The 25057-nt window shown below is 43.3% G+C and overlaps 1 protein-coding gene across 1 annotated transcript in view; it reads left to right on the top strand.

Moving 5' to 3' along the window:
• Nucleotides 1-939: 939 nt before the first annotated feature.
• The window catches only part of LOC145411815 (uncharacterized), a 79113-nt gene continuing 54995 nt past the window's right edge, over nucleotides 940-25057 (top strand). The window contains exons 1-2 of the mRNA XM_080281771.1: nucleotides 940-1395; nucleotides 19837-20374. Coding sequence (XP_080137897.1) covers nucleotides 1308-1395; nucleotides 19837-20374 — 626 coding nt within the window. The 5' untranslated portion in view covers nucleotides 940-1307. The remainder of the gene's footprint in view (nucleotides 1396-19836; nucleotides 20375-25057) is intronic.

Here is a 25057-nt window from a genome sequence, read left to right as displayed (position 1 = left end):
ACGGTGGGGGCTGGGGTCAGGACGCACGGCTTGCTTTCTGCAGTTATAGCATTCTTTAACCCTTGGACGACTAGGATTTCTCTCAAAAAAAATATCGCCTCATGTTATTGTACATATAATTCCTGTAGGAGAGAAAAGGTTACTCGAGACTCATTCTTTTAACCTATTCACTGCTAGGATTTCTCTCAGGCGAGCTATTCCTCTCATATTAGCCAGAATTAATTACCTCAGTTCACCAGTTGCTGCGAAAAGGTTAATGCCTGAAGAGAGCCCGTTTAGACTTAACTCACCAGATTATACAGTAGTATTAGATGTAGAGACTATAAGGAAGTTTAATTAATCTGAATACAGTTCTATAATGTATTAAAAATAAGTGGTTGCATGCAAATGTATTCCTATTGTAGACTTTCTAGAAATAATCCCAAAAAATCAGTGACGTATCTCTTTTTGTTCGTTCTTGCCATTTCCAGAACGATTTTGTTCAAATTACGAGAGCCCCCAGATAGCGAAGGGTATTAATGTAGTGTGTATTCAACCAGCATAGAATGTCTCCCCAAAGATCAAGAAAATTGTTGGAAATAGCAAAACCAATAGCGGAAGTACGTCATATGAATGTAGGGGTGAAGAGGACTGCAATGTTGATCTGAGTCAAGAGAAGTGGTAGTTCAATGCGGGAGTCGGAAGGGTGCGAGTCTGAGCCCAGCAGCATTGCCAGGACCGACGCACAACCTTCCCTACCGGCATCTCGACTACCTCTGGCCGCCCGACACACACACGCACCCACCGCCATCGCTAACGTGGCGAACTTACACACACACACGCACGGACGAACTCACGGCACTACACTCCCCCCACCCTTCCTCACCCCCCTCCTGTGTACCTGCGCTCGCTCACCTGTAGCGGAGCGAACGGCAGACAGTCGTGCGGCAGCAGCTATACCGTGCACACCGTCTCTCTGTCTCTTGCTCCGGCCGCACCCTCGCCTGACTCGCACACAGCGAAGTGGTCGCTCTTCCGCACACAGGCCGGAGCATCTCGTGTCCAGTGTATGGTTACTTTCTCTCGGGAGCATTGTGGTGTTTGTGGATTTCGTAGTGATGAAGCGAATGGAGTGCTCTGTCTTGTGGATTTCAAGGATGTTGTGAAAATAAACAGTGGTTGTGTTCTGTGGTCGCAATCCTCCATCCATAACACTGTGATTCCTGACCTGTGTGTTGCTCGCTGGTCCAGTGTGGTCAGCGTGAAGTGAACTCAGTCTGACCCGGATTGACCTGTCAAGTAGGCGAGTGTGGGGTCAGGGAGGCTGGATGCGAGCCATGACGGATCTTGACACCCCCAGCGCTGTCGTCTGGCCCAAGTGGTGTTATTCCAGTAAGTCAGCTTGGTATCATTCCCGTAAGTCAATCTTTTATTACTTGACTAACTTAACTATAACGGTTTCCACTAATGCCAGTAAGCAGTGCCTTCCACTCGTAGTAGCCACCATCTGTTAAAAAATAAGTGTCATTTATGTGAAATATGCGATAGCTTTACATATCGAAATAAGCAGAATTTGATTAATGTAATTACTGAATTCCAGTGACGAAAACATGGTGAAAAAATGAAGTGTTTCTTCACTTATTCTCATGAAAGTGTTGTGTTAATTTTACTACATCTTGTACCACATCAGTCGCTCGTATGAGACGTGAACAGCAGCGTGGAATACGAGACTGTTGTTTGTGCTGGGCTGGGCAGTGTGGCTGCAGTCCGTTCTATTTTAGTGATATTATCGTTTATGTTGCGTAAATTTGCCACATAAAGAGCTTCAGATAGGTTCCCAGCCGCCCACTCTTGGTCTGAAGGCAAAAGTGTTCCATCATCTCTAAAAATATACCCCGACAATAGTCCATAACGAGGGCGGTGGGTTGAAAAGAGTGTAAGGGTCGCGTCGCCCGAAATGGGTAAGAAAAGCATGAGATTCAGTGGTACCCTAAAGTTAAACCTCGGTGTACAGTTACAGGCTTGACTCAGGTGGTGCTTTTGTGTGTGCAGTGTCAGTCTAACCTATAGAAGACTTTTCCGCTTTCAGTGTGCGTTGTCAGTATGCGGTAGTGACTTAGTTCCTTGTCGAGTATAGCAAATTGATCATAATTTGGTTTTAATGTCCAATCTGTCTTTTCCCACTCATTCTCAGATCTTTTAAAGCATAATCACTCTATGTATCTGCATATTAGCAAGCAGTTTAAGTGTTCATGCATGATGTATCTTCATTCTTATGTCATCTGGCGTTAAGAACAATGGCATTACTATAGACAAAAATGTTGTTAAGTTCCAAACAAACACCGCCCAAGACATTTAATCTCTGTGAAGGATGGATCATTTGAGAAGCAGCAGCACTCCCGCACACAGCTTTAAGAACTCAGCCTCATCTCCTCTAACGAATCGTGGTGCTGTGTTTCGTCCAACCTCCCATTTGGAGTTGTTTATCCCACGATTTACAGCATGTTTAGTGAGTCGTGGCCAAGTCGCGTTGTGTGGTTCGGGTATCTGAAAACCCATATGCGATGGTGATGTTAATTTAGCCTGGACGTACAACAGGTGCGTGTTATCGATTCCAATAAATATGGTTATTCCACTAACGTGAAGGGGCTCTTAGACGTATTTTTTCCCCTGTACTTGTTGCACGGAAGACACCCGTCACCTTTAAGGTTTTTTGTCAACATTAAGATACTGCATTATTAGTTTTGGTAGATAGCTAGAGTGTGTGGTTTAGGCGAGTGGCAATGTTTTATGTTGTTTTTAGAAGAGAAATTGATGGCAGAATTGCGCCAGAAAAACCAGCCTGTGAATAGAAGAATAGAGGGGAGTGGTACGTGAAGGAAGGTTACTTTTTGCAGGAAGGATTGGAGATATAAGTGGTGGTGCAGAAGTTTAATGCAATCTGTCACGGCCACCTGGATGGAGTAAATAATCAGGGTCTGACAGTGGGTAATTAAAGAAATTGTAACACTACGTTGTCACAATAATGGATAACCTGTAAGAGAATGTTTTCCCGTTAAACACCTGTAACACAAGGAGATGACAGTCAAAATCAGGGAAATACTACAAGAGCTCAGTGTTCCATATTGCATGATTTCTTAACGTAGTGCACTGTTGATTCATCATCTAGATTCATGAAAATAATTATGGACGTTCTGATTAATGGACTCAGACCAGATTCAAGAGACCTTCTAAATGTAATGTAATGTAGAGGTGTAGTCGAAATCAGAGAGACATTTAACGCAACAGACCCAGTGATGATAAGTTACTGAAGGAAGAGAAAGGTGTCTTGCTGATCCTAAAGGAGGCAGTATTTTAGGATTCCGAGATTTATTTATTGTTCTGGCACTGTTTCTTTAGTGCATGTCTAAAACTAATAATTCGCGTAGGTTCTGCATGTATTTTAATCTTAAAAATTTACGACCAGCCAAGAACCACTGAGAAGTTACCTCGGCTTGGCGATAGGTGACCCAGCACCAGAGGAATGAAGGCAATAGAGATTATGTGTCCAGAACTGTCCTAGGCAACTCCTGGTCTAGATGGGTGATTAGGAATATTTGGTTAGGGGCAGCAATGTGGGTGTGGGCGTGGAGGCGTCGTGAGCACTGGTTAAGTCACTTGCATATTGTGTGTGTCGTTGCAGCTCTGATTGTACAGTAGTCTACTTGCATTATAGCCCCATACTTAAAGGAGAAATTGTTATTTGAGAAGTCTTGTGTGAGAATTAGTTTTTCCATTATTTTCTCTTGCTAATATAATTGGGCAGTAATATCAATCGATTACCCGAATCCTACCAAAAAAAAAAATAATAATAAAAAAATCACACCAAAAAAAATTTTTATGGGCGCTGATATATGTCATTAAAAATCTTGAAAGCTGCTCACTTGTGCTTATTAATGCAACCCAGCACCTTTCACGAGCCCAGGCTAAGCGCTGCTCAGGCAATCTTATCACCCCAAACCTTGCCCAAACTACCTTGTGCCTGTTCCTCTAATTTTCCTTGTTGATTATTGCCAACTGAGAGGCTGCTTTCTGTCGCACGGCAGCGCCAGATATCCAGGACAGGCAAGGAATTCATCTTACTTCATGTCCAGTCATTGATCAGTCCTTGTTTGTGCCTTCGTAAAGATGTGATGCGTTTATAAGGACGCGTTGAAGTCTCCATTCCCACTTCGTGTGGTGTCCCAGAGCCGTTCAGTCTTATTTATGACGCCAGGTTCGTCCTCAGTTCTTCTCAAATTTATCATCATTTTTGTACCCCACCCTCCCTGTACCTGTAACTGAATCAAGGACCTGCATTGTAAACTTGACGATTGTGTGTCTTAATCTGGGGGAAGATTGACCGTCAGTCTACCGTAGAGTATTAGTTTTACTAAGACTATCTCTCCATCCTTCCTTGGCCAGATTATGTTGCCATGTAAAAATCGGCAGGTAGCTGAATAATACACTTCCACCTGTTAAAAGAAAAGTTGCTAATGTATTATAATCCATGTAATTGCAATGTTACTCTAAAAATGATTCATTTCGGTTTTTCTTGTTAGATACTCTAAGGGAATTTTATACCTCAAAGTATTGGTCACTTTTTTGCCAACCCCATTACTCTGAATTATTGCCTAGAGTTATGACTGCTTTCTCTAAGTTCATATAGATGATGTTACGAGTTGTATTTAATAGAGTGATTTAGACCTCATTATGTGTTAACCTAAGTAATCACTGTCTGTTGGCTAAGTTCTTAAAAATGTTGCTGTTACACGTTGCTGCAATTAATCAGCTGTTCACTAAGTTCGTAAAGTTGTTTGTGTTATAAGTTACTATGACTGTTTTCCCCAAGTGTTCACTATTTTCATAAAGAAGTTATTGCTATAATTTATTGCTAGTAATTTTCCCAGGTGCTCATTAGGTTCACACAGATGATGTTTTTCCTATAAGTTGTTGCGACTAATTTTGCCAAGAGGCGTGCATGTGTGAGCTGTAGACTCCAGACAGCCAGAAGCACCCCATTAACAATTCTCCACCACTGCTTAGCCTGAGTTACAAGTTCCACGCATTTCCGCCCCGCCCACCTTCACGCTGAGGCACAAGACAAAACTCTGAAGGGGGAGTGTGTTTCACGTGTCCATTCCCGTGTTTCAGCTCCTGAAGAACAATGGAGGGCGTGTGTGTGTTTCAGATACCAGTTCCCCGTGTTTCAGTCCCTATAGTATGGTGAATATGAAGGGGTGTGTGTGTTTCAGTTACCAATTCTCGTGTTTCAGTCCCTATAGTATGGTGAGTGTGAGGGGGATCTGTGGTCTTTAAATACCCATTCCCGTTTTCAGTCCATTCAGTACAGTGAGAAAACAAATCCCTGAAGGGGAAATGTGTGTTTCAGTGTTCCTTCCTTTAGTATAACAAGAAAACTCTGAAGGGGAAAGGAGAGAGAAAAAAAAAAGGCTCAGTAATAATCTTAGGGGCAAAATTAAAGAATAGGGAATAATGGCCAGATGCATAAACAGTAGAGGAAATTACTGGAAACCAATCAATGAATGATGCACAGCGAGTAAAATTAAGTGTTGCGAAGTGTCATTTATGCGTTTGGGCGGTGAAGACCAAGATTCATGATGATAAGCAATTCCCAGGAGTATAAGCGAAAGATGGAATGCCTGGAAGCTGTTAATGATGCAGAGAACAAAACTGAATGTTAGATGGTGTTTAAGTATACGAGTAGAGGGCGAAAGGCAAGGGTACGAAGCACAAACAGTTGGTGGTATGGCTGGAAAATGGATGGTTAGGCTAATAATGTGCAGAAAGTAAGAAAAGGCGTAAGGGTGTGTTTACTGCAACATATGGACGGCGAAAGGCAAGACTGAAGAAGAGAAAGGAATCACAAGTTGCTTAAACAATAAATGACTAGACACTAGACGATTACAGATATACAGAGAGTAAGATAAAATGTTAGAAGGTATTTGATACATATGGACGTCGAAGGACAGGACTTACGAGGGAACCAGTATATAAATAATAAATGGAATGGCTGGAAACTGAATGATTAATGATCTACAGAGAAAAAGACAATGTTCGGAGATGCTTGCTGCAACATATGATTGGCTAAAGGTAAGGCTTAAGAGGAGAAAGGCGCATAAACAGTTGGAGAAATGACTGGAAACTGAGCGATTGATGCCGTACAGAGAGTAAGACAAAATGGTATGAGGTGCATACTGTACATATAGGCGACGAAGGACAAGTGAGGTACAAAAGCAATAGATAAAAATTACTAACCTGAACGATTAATGATGAGTAGAGTAAGAAAGAATGTAAGGAGGTGTTTACTGTACATATGGGCGGCGTGTTTGGTGGAAATGAGGCAAGACCCCTGATGTAAATGAGAACGAGCGTCAGATGTAAATGCGGTAACTGTGTACACGAGAGAGGGTGCCGGCGGGGTCGAGCCGCGGGGGCCGTCACACCCAGACCAGGAATGTGTCCATCACTCACCCTCGTCCAGATGCTGAGCTACACAAAACAACTTACGAAAGCTTTCTTCTCGTGCAGGAAAAACAGCAGACATGGTTAGGGTCTGCACTATCCTTTTGCTTGTACTTCCTACAAAAAAAACGATATTAGTTACGACAGGGAACTGATCATAAGTCTGTCTGTATGTCAACGTTCACATAGTTAATATCGTGGTGGTCCAGAGTAGCGGGTATACTTTGTTAAGAATTAAGTAAAGTCATCATGCATATTCCGAATGTGTTGCCTTTAGCATAGCACGGTGAAGGTATTGGGTACTATTGGACAGGGTGTGATGCCTTATGACTTTTGTGAAGCAACCTTTTGCTGGTGTGGTAGGTGGGTTACTTTACTTCAGAAATCGGCCTTCTGTCATAAGGTCAGAGTAGACTGAAAATGTATAATGCATAAGGAGTGTCGGTAGTAGACATAGTATTTTGAGGATTAATGAATAAGTGCCTGAACATCTCGTAAGTGCCAGTATTCTGTGTATTACTGTATATAACATAGGGCTCATACCAGGGATCCGTTTAAGTATCATCTACTTCTTTCACTGAGCCACCAACTTTATTGCAAAATGAACCAGTTTGGCGACATGAACGAGTTATAAGAGTTGTATTAAGAATGTATAAGAGGAGTCACCATTAAGAAAGATTGTCAGCAGCACCAAACGCAGAAGGACTTTGACAGTCAGTGAAGGTAAGAGTGTATTTACGTGAGGAAATCATAATCCCCAAGACATAAATACTCGTACATGAAAAGCGAATAATGCTGGAATGCATTTTACTGCCTCCTATCAACCACCACATCACCGTGTCTGAACACGCTACTCTGAGGTGATCATAGGAGGCCAGTTTCACCTCGAGCACGGTGATGGAGACAAAACTTTCTGATTAAGTAGAACTTCTTCACATCCATTATACACTGGGAGGGGACGATACTGAATTAATCTGAATTTTATCAACCTACAGGCAAGATAAATGTCTGTATATAGGGTCAAGTGGCCACGGTCATCAATAATTGCGAGCCAGGCAGTACTCAGGACGGGAACAGGAAGAGTGGGACGTGGGGTGGGGCTAAGTACGGTGGCATGTTAGGGTAACCTGTTGGGACATTTCAATATTCGTTGGATATCTTGTTCTCTCCCACCAAATGTAGGCTTATTCATGGGATCTGTGATATTCAGAGCAGCATACATATGCTTAGTTACAAGTAACTTCCTTTTGTAGGGAATGTAGCAGACCTGCAAAACATTTAACTATAATAATAGAGATGAAATTTCTGTTTAGAGTCAGGCAAGATGAGAACCAATTATGCCTTTATCGTCTCCTGTATGAAATAGGTGTTCTTTCCTGGCATCGTTTAGTGTCTGGTCTGCAGGACAGCTTTAGAGCTGACCTCAAGTGATCTTTAGAATACTTTAACTTACCATTGTTTAGCTGCAAAATGTACGGAGTGCCATTCTTCGCATACTAAAATTATTTCATACACGTACCGACCTACTGGGGAGTACTTTGTTACAGAGTGGCTAAACGACCTGACAGAGTAAAATCTGGGAATACAAATCAAGGACTAATAAAAATGCCGGTTGCTTTGCCTTTAATCAGTCATTTTTCGTACGTATCAGAAGGAAGCTGGTGAGCCACAACATTAGTTGACTGTTTGCATTCCCAGTTTGTCCCTTCCACCCAAGAGGTCAAAGAAGTCGCCATTAGCAGAACCTCTTGCCGGAGTGGTGCCGACACCTGTGCCTGGGACGGCGAGGCCTCTGCGTCCCACCAGCCAATTGTCAGTCCTGGCGAAGTCTCTTGGCCGCCTCGGAGTACCTGATCCGAATTTATCTACGCTTGATCGGAACTGGGTACTTCTTGATGCTTGTAGACTATATTTGATGGTTATCAATTCTTCCTGTCACCCATTTGTCCGATTTGTCTAGCTTTAGTCGTTGCAGTGACCATCTGACATTGAAACACAACACTCTGAGAGATAGTTCATTGCAGCTTCTGTTCCCTTAAACGTCCGTGAGAATATCCCATCAGCCATTTGTGAGAATCAGGATATTAACAGCACTGACTCATATGCTAATGGGTAGCACCTTAAAATTCGCCTCAGTGCGAGGTAATCTAACCTATGACACGGATTAAGACATTCTTCACAAAGTTAGGAACCAAAAGTGCACTTGCTTGCGTTGCCCTGTACGGGTCGGCAGCTCATTTGCGCGGCTCCTCCCTTGTAAGCCTCGGCACTAACATCCACTTATTTACCGTAGTCGCATAAATCCTTAAATCAATTTCTCTTAAGGTAAGTTGAAACTGACCTGGAGCTTGCCTTGTGGTGCTGGAGTGGGTGGATGAAACACTTTCCATTTATATGATGCATGTTGTAAGTCTGGTGATGTAACAGTCTTCCCCAGTGAAGTTGTGTAGATTAATATAAGTAACAAAAATCCAGTGACAACTTTATCATTACCAAATGTCTGTCGAAGTACCTTAAAGACTCCAAACAGCGGGTTGGGTCTGCCGTGAATTGGATTTGTTTGGCTATGTAGTGGAGATCCGGCTCGTTATGTGACAGCGAGAAATTACAAAAGGCATTCGGCGTCATTGTTAATCTCACAGCCTGCCATGTGCTCTAGAATTCGAAGTTGTGTCTCAAAAGCCTGGAACTATATCTTTATAGTACCTTCATGTGTTCCTTATTTCATGATCATCATCGGTTGTGTGTTACGAAATGTGAGGTAATGGAAGTCCGTGCCAGTTTAGACCATGCTTAGTACAACATACCATAGGATCTTAATATTACCAGGAAAACCTCAATATTATCACTGCCGATACTGCCTGAAGGAAGCTCTCAAAAGACCCACACTTCACTCATGAAGATCGGTTTATAGAAATCTTATACGTTGCTTGCAAATTGCTGTCTTTAAAGAAAACTTCAACCGATACTTAACGCAGCTGTTGTTATCACAATATCTTAAGTATAGGTGCACTGTTTTTCATGCTCATATGTACATGGTTCCTCTTCAGATTAAAATAAGGTACAAAAAATTTTCATTTTAAAAAATCTAGGGATGTAAAAACCCCAAATTAGAGGGTAGTGTTGCCTCCATTCTTCTCCTGAGCCACATATTACATCATTGATCCTTTTTGCATAACATTTTGCCTTATACTTGTCTTCGTTCCTTTTGTAAAAATACTACACCAATTTATCTCTTAAAGTTTCCTGTCAGAGAAATGTTCTGAACAGTACAGTATTATCGTGCATTACAGTTGTCCATACATATATTATTTCAAGAACTTTGCAGACACATAAAAGGGACAAGGTTATATATTTTGGAGGGACATCATAAGTGTTTATTTTTTTTACTCGTAAATATTATAGCAGGTAACGAAACGAGTACACTAGCACCGAAAAGGGAGGAAGAAAAAAATTGAATATGCCGATGTTTTGTAACCATTTTAAATGCCAAGTTCATTTGCAAAAGGTGGCTGTTTTCTTCCCTGGCAAAAATAACTATATACCGGGGACACATAAACTGTTCCAGATTAAAGCGTTTACCAGAGTTCAGAGGTCAAAGTATTTCGACATGATTTTTTTTTTTTTTCGGGTGCAGATTAGAGAAAGGCAGTCGAGCGGAGGATAATATTAATAAAAATCAGTGAGGTGAGGAAACGTTCATGGCCATATGTTCTGTCCTCCTTTTTTTTCCCGACAACTGATTCGAGGGCAGCATTTTCAAGCGCTTGATGCATGTCCGTCCGCTATTATCGCCAAAACTTACACCTTCGCCCTGGCTATTGTTAGGTTCGCCAATATCTGTAATCAGCAGGTGTAAGCCGGCCACTAACTATTATAATGCCCTGCTGATCCGTATCGACCCACACACTCGGAGGAAAACGCACTCACCCGCTGCACTCCCTTAGGGCCGATTTCCATCCAGGCTTCTTGGCCGATACATGAATTACCTGGGTCTCGGAAGGCGGCTTATTTTCCCGGCTCGGCCCCGCATGTTAGCACCCGCACACCTGACGCTCCGCGAACTCGAATGTAAGGGTCGCCAGGCACGCAACGCCACCTCCTCTGAGCCGTGACTGGGGAATGACCACCTTGGTAATGCCGTGCTTTCCGAACGGTGTCATTGCTGATGGGGATCGATAAAGCTGTCTAGCCGTAAGTTCTCGGTAATATCTAGTCTCGGCTTGCTGTAATGTTCTGTTTTTATTTAGTATCTTCAGCTTAAAAGTTATATCTTACCCGGGTGGCCCTACTCAGCTGTAGGCGAGATGTTCGAAATATGTTTTGGGTATGGCGGGGAGAATCCAAGGTACAGTTCGGTCGACAACTCCTTTACACGTCTTGGGTTCCAGAATAATGATTATTATTGGGCATTTTATAAAAGCTTCATTGTATTTTGAGACATTCAGCATGAGGGTGTATTTTCTGTCTAATTCTTGCTATTTCCAGTTGCTTTTATTGGGATGAGGGTAGATTTTTCGATCTGGAAGATATTTTTACGGCCTACAATAACTCCTTCACTACTAAGAGTATCTCCTAAGCTGAATATGATTATCTGGTGGTATCAGGAAGACGTCCTCCGGTGCAAGGGGTTAACACAGATTGGAGATGGTTTAGTGGAACCAGTGACCGCAGCTGCACAATGTGAGGAGGAAGCAGCTGCGTGGTGGCCATAGTGAGGATACAAGTGGGACAAGGGGACTCCACGGTATTCCTACCCCCATCACGAAGCGCCGCCTGACATGCATTAAAGCGCTTAAACAGATACACACGTCACTCGCATACATGTACATGTCAATACACTAACGCACATACTTTGGCCTGTTCTCAGAGAAATGTATACTGTGGTTATTTTAGAGAAGCAGATAAGTGTGTATTTACATATAAACTTACTTACAGACATGAGTTTATGCCAACACCCACATGGAAACCTACACGTAGAACTCCTCATCCATGGTTTCACACACACACACACACACACACACACACACACACACACACACACACACACACACACACACACACACACACACACACACACACACGCTGGCTGGCTAGTAATGCACAGTGTCATGCAGGAATAAGGAAACCTAGCAGAGACAAAGTATGGGTTTCCCGAGGCCTGTGTTGACTGCACGCTCTGGTACACATACACACACCACCTCAAGTATGCGTGTCTCTTAGCTCCGGTACACACACACACACACACACACACACACACACACACACACACACACACACACACACACACACACACACACACACACACACACACACACACACGACTCCAGGATTCTCATGCATAAGCTGAAAACACCAGGTGGCCATATAGTTGCTAACGATAATGAACGCGGCTGAAATCAACCGTTAATTTAGGCATACTTAGAAAGCAGGGAATTTTTCGTCAACACTCAGACTTCTATGACCCATTTTCAGTGCAAGAAAATCGTCTGGTGTGAAATGGAATAAAATACTAGATATCTTCAGACATGACTGCGGTTCTCATTCTTAACTTTATAAAACTCTCTGTCGGTGGTTTGAACGGAATATTAAGGAATAAATATTGAACCATGAAAGAAACGATTTATATCATAAATCATCAACACTTAAAAATATCGTACCTTTAATTATAAGTTACTCATGCCTTCCTAAGAAATTACGAGTCTTCTCATCGCGAAATAACCTACTAAGGATAATGACTGAGGTAACACTGGATAAGAATAAGAATAATAAATGAAGGAAAATCGTAATACTCTTACTTTCCATTATGTTGTCATTGTTGTCATTGTCTTTCCTAAATCTTAATCCTGGTGGAGTGCGGGTTTCATATGTCCTTCTGCACTCCAACACTGTCGTAATCACAGAAGCAAGTATATGATAAAAGAAAATAATATATATTCGAGAGAGGTAAAACCACAGGAATAAAATGCCTGACCCAGCAGTGACCTAACCCAGCGGTGACACAACGCAACAGCGATCTAACCAGCGATGAACAGACCTAGTATTACAGAAGTTGATGTATGCTTCTTTCACAGTGATATTTCGCCCATGAGCTGAATATTGTCATGTGGCAGAAGTGAGACAAAAAAGTCATTGTACAGAAAAGTTAACTATGACGGCTCTTACGGGTAGTCTCGCACAAGCAAAGTCGGTCAGGCGATAGCAAAACTATAATACAAGTAGGTCATACATAAGAAGTTAGAGAAAATTTTCTAAATTTTTCACCATGAATGGTCCCGTAGATGCTGAATAACACTGTTGAGCGGCAGCGAGAATAAAATACAAAACGCGAAATCATGCACAGGGAAATTATTTCCACCCAAAAGTCTCACTTATTTATATTTAGCTCTCTAACTGCTGTGAACGTCCTTAGGTATATTGTTCAGGCTAAAGCCAAGACAGTTCGTCACCCTGAGGGAATTGCTAGCACGTAGTAGGTCGAGGAAGATCAATACTTGTACACATTTGTATTAGTGTGTTTTATATGTACTAGTATTTTGTAGTAGATACATTTGAGTATTGCATTTCTACAAACATCAGACGATTTTATTCAGATTATAGTAGACTGGACTGCAGGGCTTATATACAGCCTTCATTACTCACTTAAATACAAGAAGTGTTTCCCAACATGAATAAATCGTCTGAAGGCGTCAAGAATAAAATTAAAGAGTACATTGGACAGAATTGGTTAGTAGGTATTATGTAACGAGTCTGGAGGAAACCGGTTGAAGTTGTCGGTTTAAATCCCATAGACTTTTAAATAGATTCTTTCTTTGCAATTAAGCCTTTGATGGTCGCATGTTCTCAAGGAATTAATTTCAACTCACGGCAGACGATTTCATTCAGCAGAGAGTGAGTTATAGGAGCCTGAGAGGGTTACCGTCACCACTAACCCTCTCATCTTCAAGACAGCTCCAGTATTCTATTCCACTTAACACCAAACGATTATATTTATCTGAGACTGGGTCATAGGAGCCTGAATGTAAATGGAGATTCCCTATGCCGAATTAAAATGTATTGCAAGGGGGGAGGGAAGATTTTTACGTGGGGGTAATGTAAACTGTTTTTGCCGTAGGTGGATCTCTCTCTCTCTCTCTCTCTCTCTCTCTCTCTCTCACACACACACACACACACACACACACACACACACACACACACACACAAACGCTGGGTAAAAATGTCGATAGCTAGAATAAAACATAAAAGATGTCATGGTGCAGAGATGATAAAAATAATAATAATAATAATAATAATAATAATAATAATGGAAGGATCTGAGCTAAGAAAGGAACCAAAATGGCGAAGTTGAGGGAGCCTAAGCCAAGGAGGAAGCCACCGTATTGAAGTGGAAGGAGGAAGTGATCGAGCTTAAGCCAAAATATTCACGTAGGAAGAGGGAGACAGCATAAAAATGGGGCCAAAATATTCAAGTGAAAGAGTTTGATTCAAGGGACGAGCCAAAATGGTCAGGTGGAAAGAGCCAGTATGGGAGCCTGAGGGAGCCAGTATGGGAGCCTGAACTGAAGCTTGAGCCAGAATGTTAAGTGGAAGGAGCCACGTAAGGATCCAAGGCATTGAAGTGTAGGAATGATGAGCCAAGGTAGAGGAGAGGGGTCACGCGCCTCTCCCATTCCACCAACTGCTGGGGAGAAAAAGAGCCGTAATTGTTTTATTGCAGGAGCCACCGCGACAGTGTAGCCTCGGGGCAGCCGTGCTAGGGAGGCAGTGAGCCGAATTCATACAGGATCTTAGCCCGTTTGTGAAATATAAGCAGGTTTCCACAACAGTTAGTTATTGTCACGAATAACTTTGCCTCCTCGTATTTTGCACCTTGATATTCACTCTGGTTTTGGCCATGAAATGTTTAGTAGCAGGGTAAACGAAGATAAAATTTAAAATACACATCTTAATCTCAATATAAGCTTGAGAGAGTTTGTGGGTTGGTCCTCTGAGCGTCGGTTGGCGTAATTTCTCCCTGCTGATGGCCGCCGATACCAGCTTGGGCGGTGCTCTCGGTAATTCAGAACAAACGGTGTAGAAAGTCGGTCGGAGTCCACCTGTGATTTTCTGATAGCCGTGTGATGGACGCCAGGCGCGTTTTAGAGGCACTGGGGGTGGGGTGTCGTGTTGCTTGGAAGAGTATTTTCACTTACAGGAATGTGTGTGTGTGTGTGTGTGTGTGTGTGTGTGTGTGTGTTCTTTCTTAGGAGAGAGAGAGAGAGAGAGAGAGAGAGAAAATGAAGCATAGTTCTCACTCATAGACCCTGACCAGCAACTTTTCATCTTTTTTTAGGTGAGGAATAAAATTTCATTAAAGTAATAGCGTTATATTTAGAATTAAGCAAGCAAAGTGTATGCTAATATATTTATAGAGAGAGAGGGAGAGAGAGAGAGAGAGAGAGAGAGAGAGAGAGAGAGAGAGAGAGAGAGAATACCATAGCCTTTTCGATTTCAGCGAAAATTTTCAAGCTGTTTCTTGTGGGGAGATAAATGAGTTTTTAAGGTTGTGCTTAGTGTGCTGCTATCAGTGAGGCATTACGCGAGGGAGACAGAGAGTGTGGTAGGGCGGTGGGGCAGTAGCTGGGAGCGGGGACGCGTGTGCCGCCTCTCCGCCACACGTCGCTAGCTGAGCTGCGGTGACCCTACGCCCCTTGCGGTGGCCGGCGGCGCTGTCGGTAGGGGAGAGCGGAGGCTGGGATGACTAGGGAGAGAGGGGCGGCCAGCATTTAGAGAGTCTGTAGTGCTAGACACAGGTCACCTTTGCCATTTTAGTTCCAGATCTACCTGACTTCTCTTGGCGAGAGTTGTGATTTGTAATATATGCTAGTCAAGGCAGCCGCCGAGGCAAGAACCTAAAATGTCCCCTCACTGATGCTAACTTACCTGGTTGGATCTAAGACCAAAATGTCAGTGTTGTTTTGTCTGTACGCCACAAAGTATTCCACTAGCATGCCCTCCCTACCGCCCGCCCAGTGGCCGCTGCAAGGGACGCCTGGGGCCGCCGCTGTGGCATCCGTAGCGGGACTAGAGTCGTGAGCCGCGGGCCAGAGGTCACAGCATCCCGGGGGCCACGTCCTAACTGCCCGCCTCACCCGACACTCACACACTCTTACAGCATCTGCAACTACAGTATTCATCTATGGGGATGACAGACAATAGTTACAGTAACTAAAGTATTGTAATGAATTATTAATCCACTTCATCACTGCCAGCCTCACTGACCCACATGCTTTCGCAACGTGTGCAGTTCCTCATGTATGGAGATGATGGCAAACGTTCAGAATAACCAAATAGTAATGATAAACTATTGGCTATAGGTTCCGCTGCAGTACGGTATATATACAGTTCAGTGGGTAATGACTTAATTAACGGCCCACTTCTAAGAGTTACTTCGCTGCAATTTACTTAATTGCGTTGGTTAATGAATAAAAGAAAAACAAAATTACTTAATGACTGTGTATGTAGAGTGAGGTTTTGAATAAATATTATTCAAGTTAGTAGCTATTATGAAAAGTAATTTTTGTTGCATCCGATTATTATTGTTACTTTAACATTCAGTAATGGGTACAGGTATGTAGATTTTTTTCACGAGGTTTCTATTCTAAGAGTTACCAACCGTCTGCATGTGATGGGTATAGGTCAGCTGAGTCGAGGAGAGTTGGTCGTAAAAATCACACATTCTGTTTTAGCAGACGGATATTAGTGCAGTACGTAGCTTCTTGCGACTGAGACTTTCCCCCTGTCTTTACATCAAGCGAGACACTTCCTCTAGTGACTGAGAAATAAGACAACAATGATCTGGAACTCTGTGTAGACAGATTAGGTCACGGTGACCTGACTCCTTCCATCTCTCCCATAGTGGGAGGGTGAGAGGGCATGGTGACCTGAGTCTTAGCTCCTCTCCCACAGTAGGCGGGTAAGAGGGCTTGGTGACCTGAGTCCTCTCTCTCTCTTACAGTGGGCGGGTAAGAGGGCACGGTGACCTGGCCCGCCCTGGTCCTGAGGGGTCGCCTCCAGCGGCCACGCCCACATACATTCCGATACAGCCTGATAACAGCCATAACTCCAACTGTGTAATTTTGTGGCCCAGGGATCAAGGGTGAGTGGGCCAGGTGAGACGTCACACCTGACCTCCCTTCGATAAAGAATGAAATCGATAATTGCTGTAATATTTTACACCATCCGGCCAGGTGCACGATGTTTGATTCCCAGGTAAATGTAAAATAATGAATAAAAGATAAGGCTGGCAGGATTCTAATGACGTTCTTCCTGTTAATATCTTTTTGTACAATCACACTTCCAAGGCAAACGCATTCATCCTCACTTGTTGCATTGGTTTGCCGCGTCTCTTCTGCCCGTCATTTTATTTTTTAATCGTTGTATATTATTTGTTAGTGTGCCGGTGTTTTGGGGGTCGTTTTTGTTTGGTGTCATTTTCTTTCATTGTCCTGAGCAATATTTATGTTTGTATTGTTTTCCTTGTTTTAGTATAATGTTTGTAGTACAGGATATGATCATGCATGTTACTTTCCGTTTTGGGTATTTATTTGCCATACTGCGTTGATGCCCAAGGCAGCTGATACGACAGATTGTTATCATTATTTCATCCCTTTCATTCAACCTACTGAAGAGGGTCGGGACTCGGGCCAGCTGTGGGTCTGAGATGCCTCACTGGTCCCAGCGCCGCAGCGGCCGGACTGGAAGTGAGCGCTGGCAAGTTTTCATCTGTGGCCCCTTCACCCCGGCACGCCTGCCTCATGCACGATGATGCCAGGGGAGAGGGACTACTAGCAACTTGGATTTTCTTAGACATCCTCGTTGTATATCATTAACGGGTTGTTCGTCTTGCAATACACTGCGGAATCGTAAATGGCGCTGTAACGAAAGATAATTGTATGCGTGATAAAGTTGTTACAATATTTTTCTGGTGCCCAGTGAACGAGGAGATGCTTTCCTTTAGGAGTGGTTCTGCCAGCTGATTGGTTGCAACATCCTGACGTCATGTCGGTACCAGCCCACCGTGCGTTGGTTCCAAGAATTTTTTGTAAGTGAATATTTTCTTCCATATGACAGGCTAAGGATATTACATTCGTTGATGGGATGTGGTATTATTTCTTCATTTACCGCTGAGGAATTACACAATTAATTTCCCTATTCTGAGGGAGGGGGCATGCCCGGGGTGACAGAGGCGGGCAGTCGTGGCGCAAAAAGTGGTCAGGGCGGTGGCGGGTCAGCGGGCGAGGATGGGGTCAAGGGTACATGAGCCTGTGGGGGCCAGAGGGCGGGGTAGGAGATCCCTGAGGCGACCTGGGGTGGGGATAGGTTTGTGATGCCACCCAGGCTGTACTACGTCATCTGGATCAAAGGTCGTATTTGAAAAGATACTACACAACGTCATCCCGATCAGGAGTCGTATTTATAAAGGATCTTGTAGGATGTCATCTGAATCAAGGAGTATGTTTTATAAAGCGTCTTGTGCTACGTCAGCCATATCATGGGCTGTATTTATATGGGATCCTGTAATACGCCATTGGATCCTGTATTACGTCTTCCAGATCAGGGGTCGTATTTATATTTATATTGTATTACATCTTCTACAGTAGATTGAGGGGTTGTATTTATAAAAAATCCTTTCCTTTGTCATCCAGATAGTGTCTTATTTATAAAGGATCCTGTACTCCGTCATCTAGATCAAAGTCCGCACCTAAAAAGTATCCAAAATAGTTATTGTGATAGTCTCCACAGCAGATCTTCACTCTCAGAAATTGAAAAAAGAAAAATGGTTATAATTTTTGCCTTGAATATTTGCTCTAATTTATGTGTGAAGTCTTTGGCAGCTGTGTAAGGGAAGATAAGAGAAAAAACAATCAATTTCTTACACAACTTGCAAAAGGAGTACAAAGGAAAGCAAACAGCAACATACCTGACGTTTTTCGAGGTTAATTGTTAGCGAAGATAATGTCTATATTTAATTCTCTGAGTAGAAGAGCATTATACCAAAGCAAGAAAGCTGAAGAATGTTTATTAATACGCTTTCAAGTGTCGGGTGGGCCGCTGGGATGGTGGTGGCCGCTACTGAACAAATTCATTCCCGCCCTTGCAGCATCCCACGCCACCCGACCCACAAAATTGCACCTTTGAACCTGTGGGCGTGGCGGCTGGTGGTCCCGCAGGCAGGGATCCCGGCGAGGTCCCAGGGCAGGTTGCGCCCCACACCCAGGTAATGTGTGTCCCTGGGGCGAGGACATGTCAGGGTATGGCAGAGGTCAGGGTCTGTATTTATTTTCTCTCCCCAGTTCGAGTTGTCCAGAAGGTTGCTTGTTAATATGTTTACCCCAATGCCTTCCCTCATACAACTACCCGAATTTATAAACTCCTCTGAGTTTGTATAGAGGATTGCTTAGTATACTGTTTGTCTCAACATATATAGCTGTCCGTATTTATTTATTTTCCTAAAGTTACCGCAAGTTATGTATAGGACTACCTCCCTATACTTTTGCCTTTCGTCATACGACTACTCAGCTTTCCACAAACTAGAATATAAAATCGACTAAGTTTATTTTGTGTAAAAAGTTCCTAACATACCGGTATATATTTGCCTTCACTCATACAGCAACAGAGAAACTTCACGGCGAAATTGGAGATAATATTGCCACTAATATATACTTTTTCCGTTGTTCTTGCTGCTATCAAACACTTCACAAGCAAATCAGAGTAAATAGTTACGTGGCAAATGCGAAAAGCTTTCTGTTATATTAGTCAACTGTTAACTTGTGTATTGTAAAAATTGGCTATGTTCTTTTATGAGAGGCCCCAAGGCAGCACCCCCGGCACCTGCCCGAGTCCCGACCCGCCTCACCTCTCTTTGTCTTCCCACATTGCTGCAACGCCGAATTTTGACAGAGAGGTCATATCGGGAGCGGGGCGTGTAGAGGGCGGGGCGAGGGGCGTGAGTGGTCTGAAGCTCGTGCACGTGCTCACACTTACACTTTCGTACATTATTTTCAGCGCCCTCCCTTTGTGCCCTGTTTGGTTTGAAATCTTTTGAAGATTAGTTTCATGTCTTTGTTATATTAAAATTTACAAAATGTGAGAAAAAGGAGTAGGTCATGATGATGGGATGATGATGACGACAGATATAATTTTATGATCTTGTTCCTTGGTATGATTCTTGTGTTTATTTCGAAATTACTGATAAACACACAATCAGGTTATGGTTATTATTCATCCGTTCCCCTATGTTATTACCTTAGCATGATTAATCTAAGAATGACTCGCCCGTCTTGACTGACACTGTACTCTCTTGTGTTGCAGGTAACCAAGTGGAGAGCGAAACAGCACAAGACCTGGCGCTCAACAACAACAACACGCCCATCACCAAAGACAAGGAGCAGGCTGCGGTCGCTGCCGCTAACGCCGCGGCTGCCGCAGCCTACGGCGCCAAGGGCCGCAAAAAGGTGCGGCGCGAAGTGCCCAACGGTGCCCGCACCGAGGACAAAATGCCCTCGGATTCCTCTAACGACGTCAAGTCAGAAAGATTATCACCTGATCCCGGTAGTGACGCTCCCGCCACCACCCACGCCACCCCCAGCCCCTCAGTGTCACCCAAGTCACCCGCCTCACACCGCACTCGCACGCCATCCTTCCCAGGCACACCGCCCAATCCCGCCTTCACGCCGCCCGCCGCCATACCAAACGCCTACGACCGCTTCAGTCCCGCGGCTCTAGGCGGCGTGGGCGGCCTCCCGGGCGGCCCGGGAGCCATCAAACAGATGGAGTCACTTATGAACAGAAACTGCTCAGATCTCATGCGATCACTCGCAGCGAAGTACAACAACAGCAACCCCAACGAGTAAGTACTAAATTACACCTCTACTTAGTTTTTAATCTATGATTACTCACCATATTCTGAGACATTGTCCTTATATTTTTCAGTACTGTAAGGCGATTTAACTTTACACTTTCTAGGTTGCTATAGGTATCACGTTGGCCCCATAAATGATTATCATCCCCAGTGAAGGAAAAAAGTAACGCGACGTTCTTTGTAAATTTGACATTATTTACTATATTACCTCCGTCCCTGCAGTATAATTTTTCAGAAAGGAAGTTCATATATTCGGCAAATTTTCCCTTACGTATTCTGTTTCTGTACGTGACTTTGAATAGTTTCCATAGCTTCAAGAGACCCTTCACTTTCTCCTCTGATGTTGAGATTTGAACAGTGCCTCATCCATTAACTCTCCTGTCTGCTTAAGATAAACACTTGTAAAAACACATCTTTTTTCTTGTAAAATTCTATTTTCACCTACCTTGCTCATCTCACCATCTACCTTGCTTATTTGTAGCGGAAGGATAACACTAGAAAATTATGCTAGTCACGAAGAAGCCCTATGGAAAGAGTAAAGTTATGTGAAATAAGCTGCAAAAGGACGAAAATCTGGGCCAAGTTTGAGTAAAAGACTTATAGTAAGCCTAAGAATTTCGAAGTAACTGGCTTGTGAATTGGTGAAAGTACTTGACAGTCACAAATACCTAATTTTTAATTTATGGAGTTAGGTTTTCTATCGCTCTCCTTTCACCATAGACACCATCATTCCTCCCCACCCTCCCCTTTCTCCTCTGCCACCGCTTATCAGTGACTCCCGCGTCCCGTGGTGAAGACTAGGTGTGCCTGGCTACCACTGTCCCCCGCCTCGCCCCCGCTGTTCCTTCGTGCTCCCTCCTCCTTGTAAGCTACACCTAATTGTCTGTTAGGGTTTCTCCACACTGAAAAGGGGAACGGACTCATTCAGATATAGAATTATAAGATCATGTAGGTGGGAATAGTTTGGAATAATACACACTTTCACCAGACCTCATTCAGGGCAAGCCGTTTCTCACTGTCACTTACAGTATGTCTGACACTGAAAAAGGACTTGCTTAGAACGTGACCCAGGGAGACGGGATGCATTTCCAGTCTTTGTCCTGTCCTACGTGATCGGACAGTTTGCGCCGAAATATATCTGATCCAAGACTCCGTGTGTAGTAGGGACCTAGTACGTTGTTTTCTGCCAGTGTCATTATCCCTACATCGTGAGAAAAACTAAATTCATGACCAAAATCGTTCTCACCCATTCCATCTAGCTTCGCTCGTCCCTCCTTCCTCCCAGCCTTTGTTGCCACGCTTGAAGTTTGCCCAAATGCTCACTGTTTATTGGTAATACCGGCCTGTAAAATCCTTACCTCTACGGTCACAACCATACTCCATGAATCCAAAGCTGATACACCGTCAAATCGGAATATCATTGTTTCCTGTGCTAATGAAAAATAAAGAATAAAATAGGCTTGTGTTTGTTTAGAACAGTTCTCAACTCAGATAATTACTCCAAACTTAACGTAAACCATGCTGATTGTATATAACATCTGTCAGAGGGAATTCTGCGGAAAGTGTCATTAAAGCTGTTTCTCATTAAAAGACTGCCGGAGCAGGCTGACTGGCAAAGACCCATTCAGTTGCTCCAGGAACCTTCACATGTACTGTCACGAACTTTCACCTGCGGTAGTGCAAGCGAGACGGCCTTTGGAAATACAACAGACCCCTTCAGTTTGATTACATCTTTATATTTTAGTATAACCATTAGCAATTGTCTTCAGATTTGGAGAAGCTTTTAGCACTGAAGGAATTTTAAAGATTCAACATTTTGACCTCATTTATTAATATATTACTGCAACCGACAAAGATCGTTATTTTGCCAGCGGGATATATATCGTAGCAAAAAGTTAAGATCAGGAATATAGAAGGAACTTGTATGTGCTGTGGTGTGTGTGTGTGTGTGTGTGTGTGTGTGTGTGTGTGTGTGTGTGTGTGTGTGTGTGTGTGTGTGTGTGTGTGTGTGCGTCCCCTGCGTGTGGGGCTCCTGCCGTGTTGCTCCGTGTAGCTGGCAGTCGTGCCTTGATCCCCAAGATAGGTCGCTTCGGGCCCCATATCCTTCCCATTCTTGTGCCATGGATGTTGTCAGTTTCAGTGACACCTTAGGGGCTCTTTGGTTATATAAGGGTATGGGTGCGATTTTAAAATGGTATAATAAGTTTCGTTATTTGTATTTAAGATGCAATAGCATGCTTTTTTTTTTTTCCTTCGTAACGACTAAGCTTGGAAAGAGACTTTGAGTTATACAGTGTGAATCTTTGGGCGTTTTACGTAAGCTCTAACTGGCTTTGTTATTTATATTTTAAAAGAAATATCACGCTTTCATTATCTGAAAAACCTAACGTGAATATGATTCTTGTTGATTATTTAGGCTTTTTAGCGTAATGGTGAATTTATATAATTTCTTTATAACTTAAGGAGAATTATCACGCTTTCTTTGTCCTATTCACCTAACGTGAAAATGTATGTCAGGCCAGAGCATGTTTCACCTTAAAGGAATATATGTATTATGATTGTCTCTAGGGTAGACTATGCTTCGTTGGTCAGGACATCGCTATCACGTCATCTCGCTGGGGCCTTGGCTCTGTGTCCTTTAGTCCGCTTAGTCACGTGGTGTTCCATATTTTGAGTCCTCGGTAGTATTAAATGAGTGAGCGGAGGTGTAAGCGCGACCATAATTTTGTTGGCTATATGTGAAATGCCTGTAATTTTTAGGTGTGATCAGCATCCTCATTACAAAAGAGAGTGTAGTTAACGAGATAGAAAAATCAGCTATGTTCTTTCATCATCACATGCTTCAGAAATGATAGCCAGTAAATTGGGGTTTAACTCACATTTTCGTGTTCTAACATACAAATACGGCCTGTAGTTCTCAAGCTTTGTGTGTAATTTTGACGGAATACGGTTTGTATAATGCTTGATGATTTTCGTTTTTCAAGGGCATTTAAACCGTAAAGTTTGCCAACTCATCGAAATTAGCAACGCTATTTTTGCTTGGGTTTGTTAGATTTTTGGGGGGTCATGGGGGGAGAGCATTCAAACATAAGGCTTAGTCGACGCGGTGAAATTAACAGCGATATTTTTGTTGAGTTTGGTGTTATATTACTAAATGGTGTGCAGTTTTGTTGGCCGCTTAGCGAGATATCTGACGGCCTGTAGTCCATGAACACTTCCTACCCGTCCGATTCCGGAGCTGATAGTCGGGCGTGGCGTTTGCAGGCGTCCCCAGTTCTTGGTTACGCCGTCAGACTCCACCCGAAACTCAGGGACACAGGTAGAGGACATCATATTTCATCTGCAATCAAAAGCCGGGTTTTAAGCAGCCTTTCAGTACGACGATAGTGTTGAGGTGAGAGATACTTGTTCGTAAATTTGTGACTTCAAGGTACCAGAAAAACTTTAGGGTAAAATTCATCTGACGTGTGGAATTTTAAATCCCCAGGAGTCTTAGGGATAAGGTTTTATAAGCTCCATTAGGGAGCCCGAGACTCGTACCGGGTGATATGTGAGCCGGGAGGAATAAAGTCGTCAAGCTGACGTGTGGAGACCTTACCACTATTCACCGCAGTGACCCCCGCACCGGCCGTGACGAGTCCCTCACCCACATCCCGCAACACCGCCTCGTCTTCGGACTGTAAGACGACCGGTAATAGTTGCTCTCAAGCTCTCTACGAGTTTTTGCTGACGGCAGTTTAAGAACGCGCCTGCAGTCTGTTGGTTCAGCTTTGGGAACCAATTTAACAGCGGACCACCACTTAAAAAATACCACGCTAGGTACCAAAATGACACTTTATTCCAGTAGTATTTTCTGTGCCTCCCATATAGCATCATTAAAACGGGTGTCCCCTCCTTAAACAACGCTCCAGTGGACTATATATATAAAACTTTCCTTCTAAGGTCAAACATAAAAGTTGCAGGGTGAGTCATTAACGCAGAGAGATAAGGTCCCGGGTGACACGAGGGAGACTCATGATGTTGGGGATCCCAGAAAATCAGATTATTTCGGGGCAACACCACGGGATGTCCTGACCTCAGGAGTCACCTTACCTTGAGTCCCACATGTACGACCCCGACTCCACCCTCACCTGCCCTCCTTCCTCACTTTGCCCCGTCACACCTCCCCACTCACCTATATCCCTTCATTACATCCCTCCTTCACCTAGCATCTTTTCTTACTTTACCTCTTCACTTCCCTCCTCTTACCTGGTTTATCTCATTACCTTCCTTATTTATCTAGTATTTTTCTTCCTTCCCTCGTCTCTCTCACCTAGTTCGCAACATTAATTTCCTCCCTTACCAAGTATGCTTCCTTACTTTGCCCTTTCAGATGTCTCCTCTTACCATTTTTCTTTCATATCTTCCTTCTTCACCTCGTATCTTTGTACCATTGCGTCACTCGGTCACCCCTCTCACGTAGTTTCCTTCATCATTTTCCTCGCCAGCCACATATCTTTCCTCGCTTTGCTCTTTGACTCACCCTCTTTCATTTAGTTCTTTAAGTAACTTTTATTACTATTACAGTTATTACTATTATTATTATTATTATTATTTTTAATTACTATTATTATTATTATTACCGTTTTATCATTATTATTATCATCATCATCATTATTACCAACCCTCATC

Source organism: Coenobita brevimanus, chromosome 91, assembly GCF_032717465.1.
Source record: "Coenobita brevimanus isolate Jiangsu-jjx chromosome 91, ASM3271746v2, whole genome shotgun sequence".
Lineage (NCBI taxonomy): Eukaryota > Metazoa > Arthropoda > Malacostraca > Decapoda > Coenobitidae > Coenobita > Coenobita brevimanus.
The sequence above is the reverse complement of the archived record's forward strand: the minus strand, read 5'-3'. Positions and strand labels throughout refer to the sequence as shown.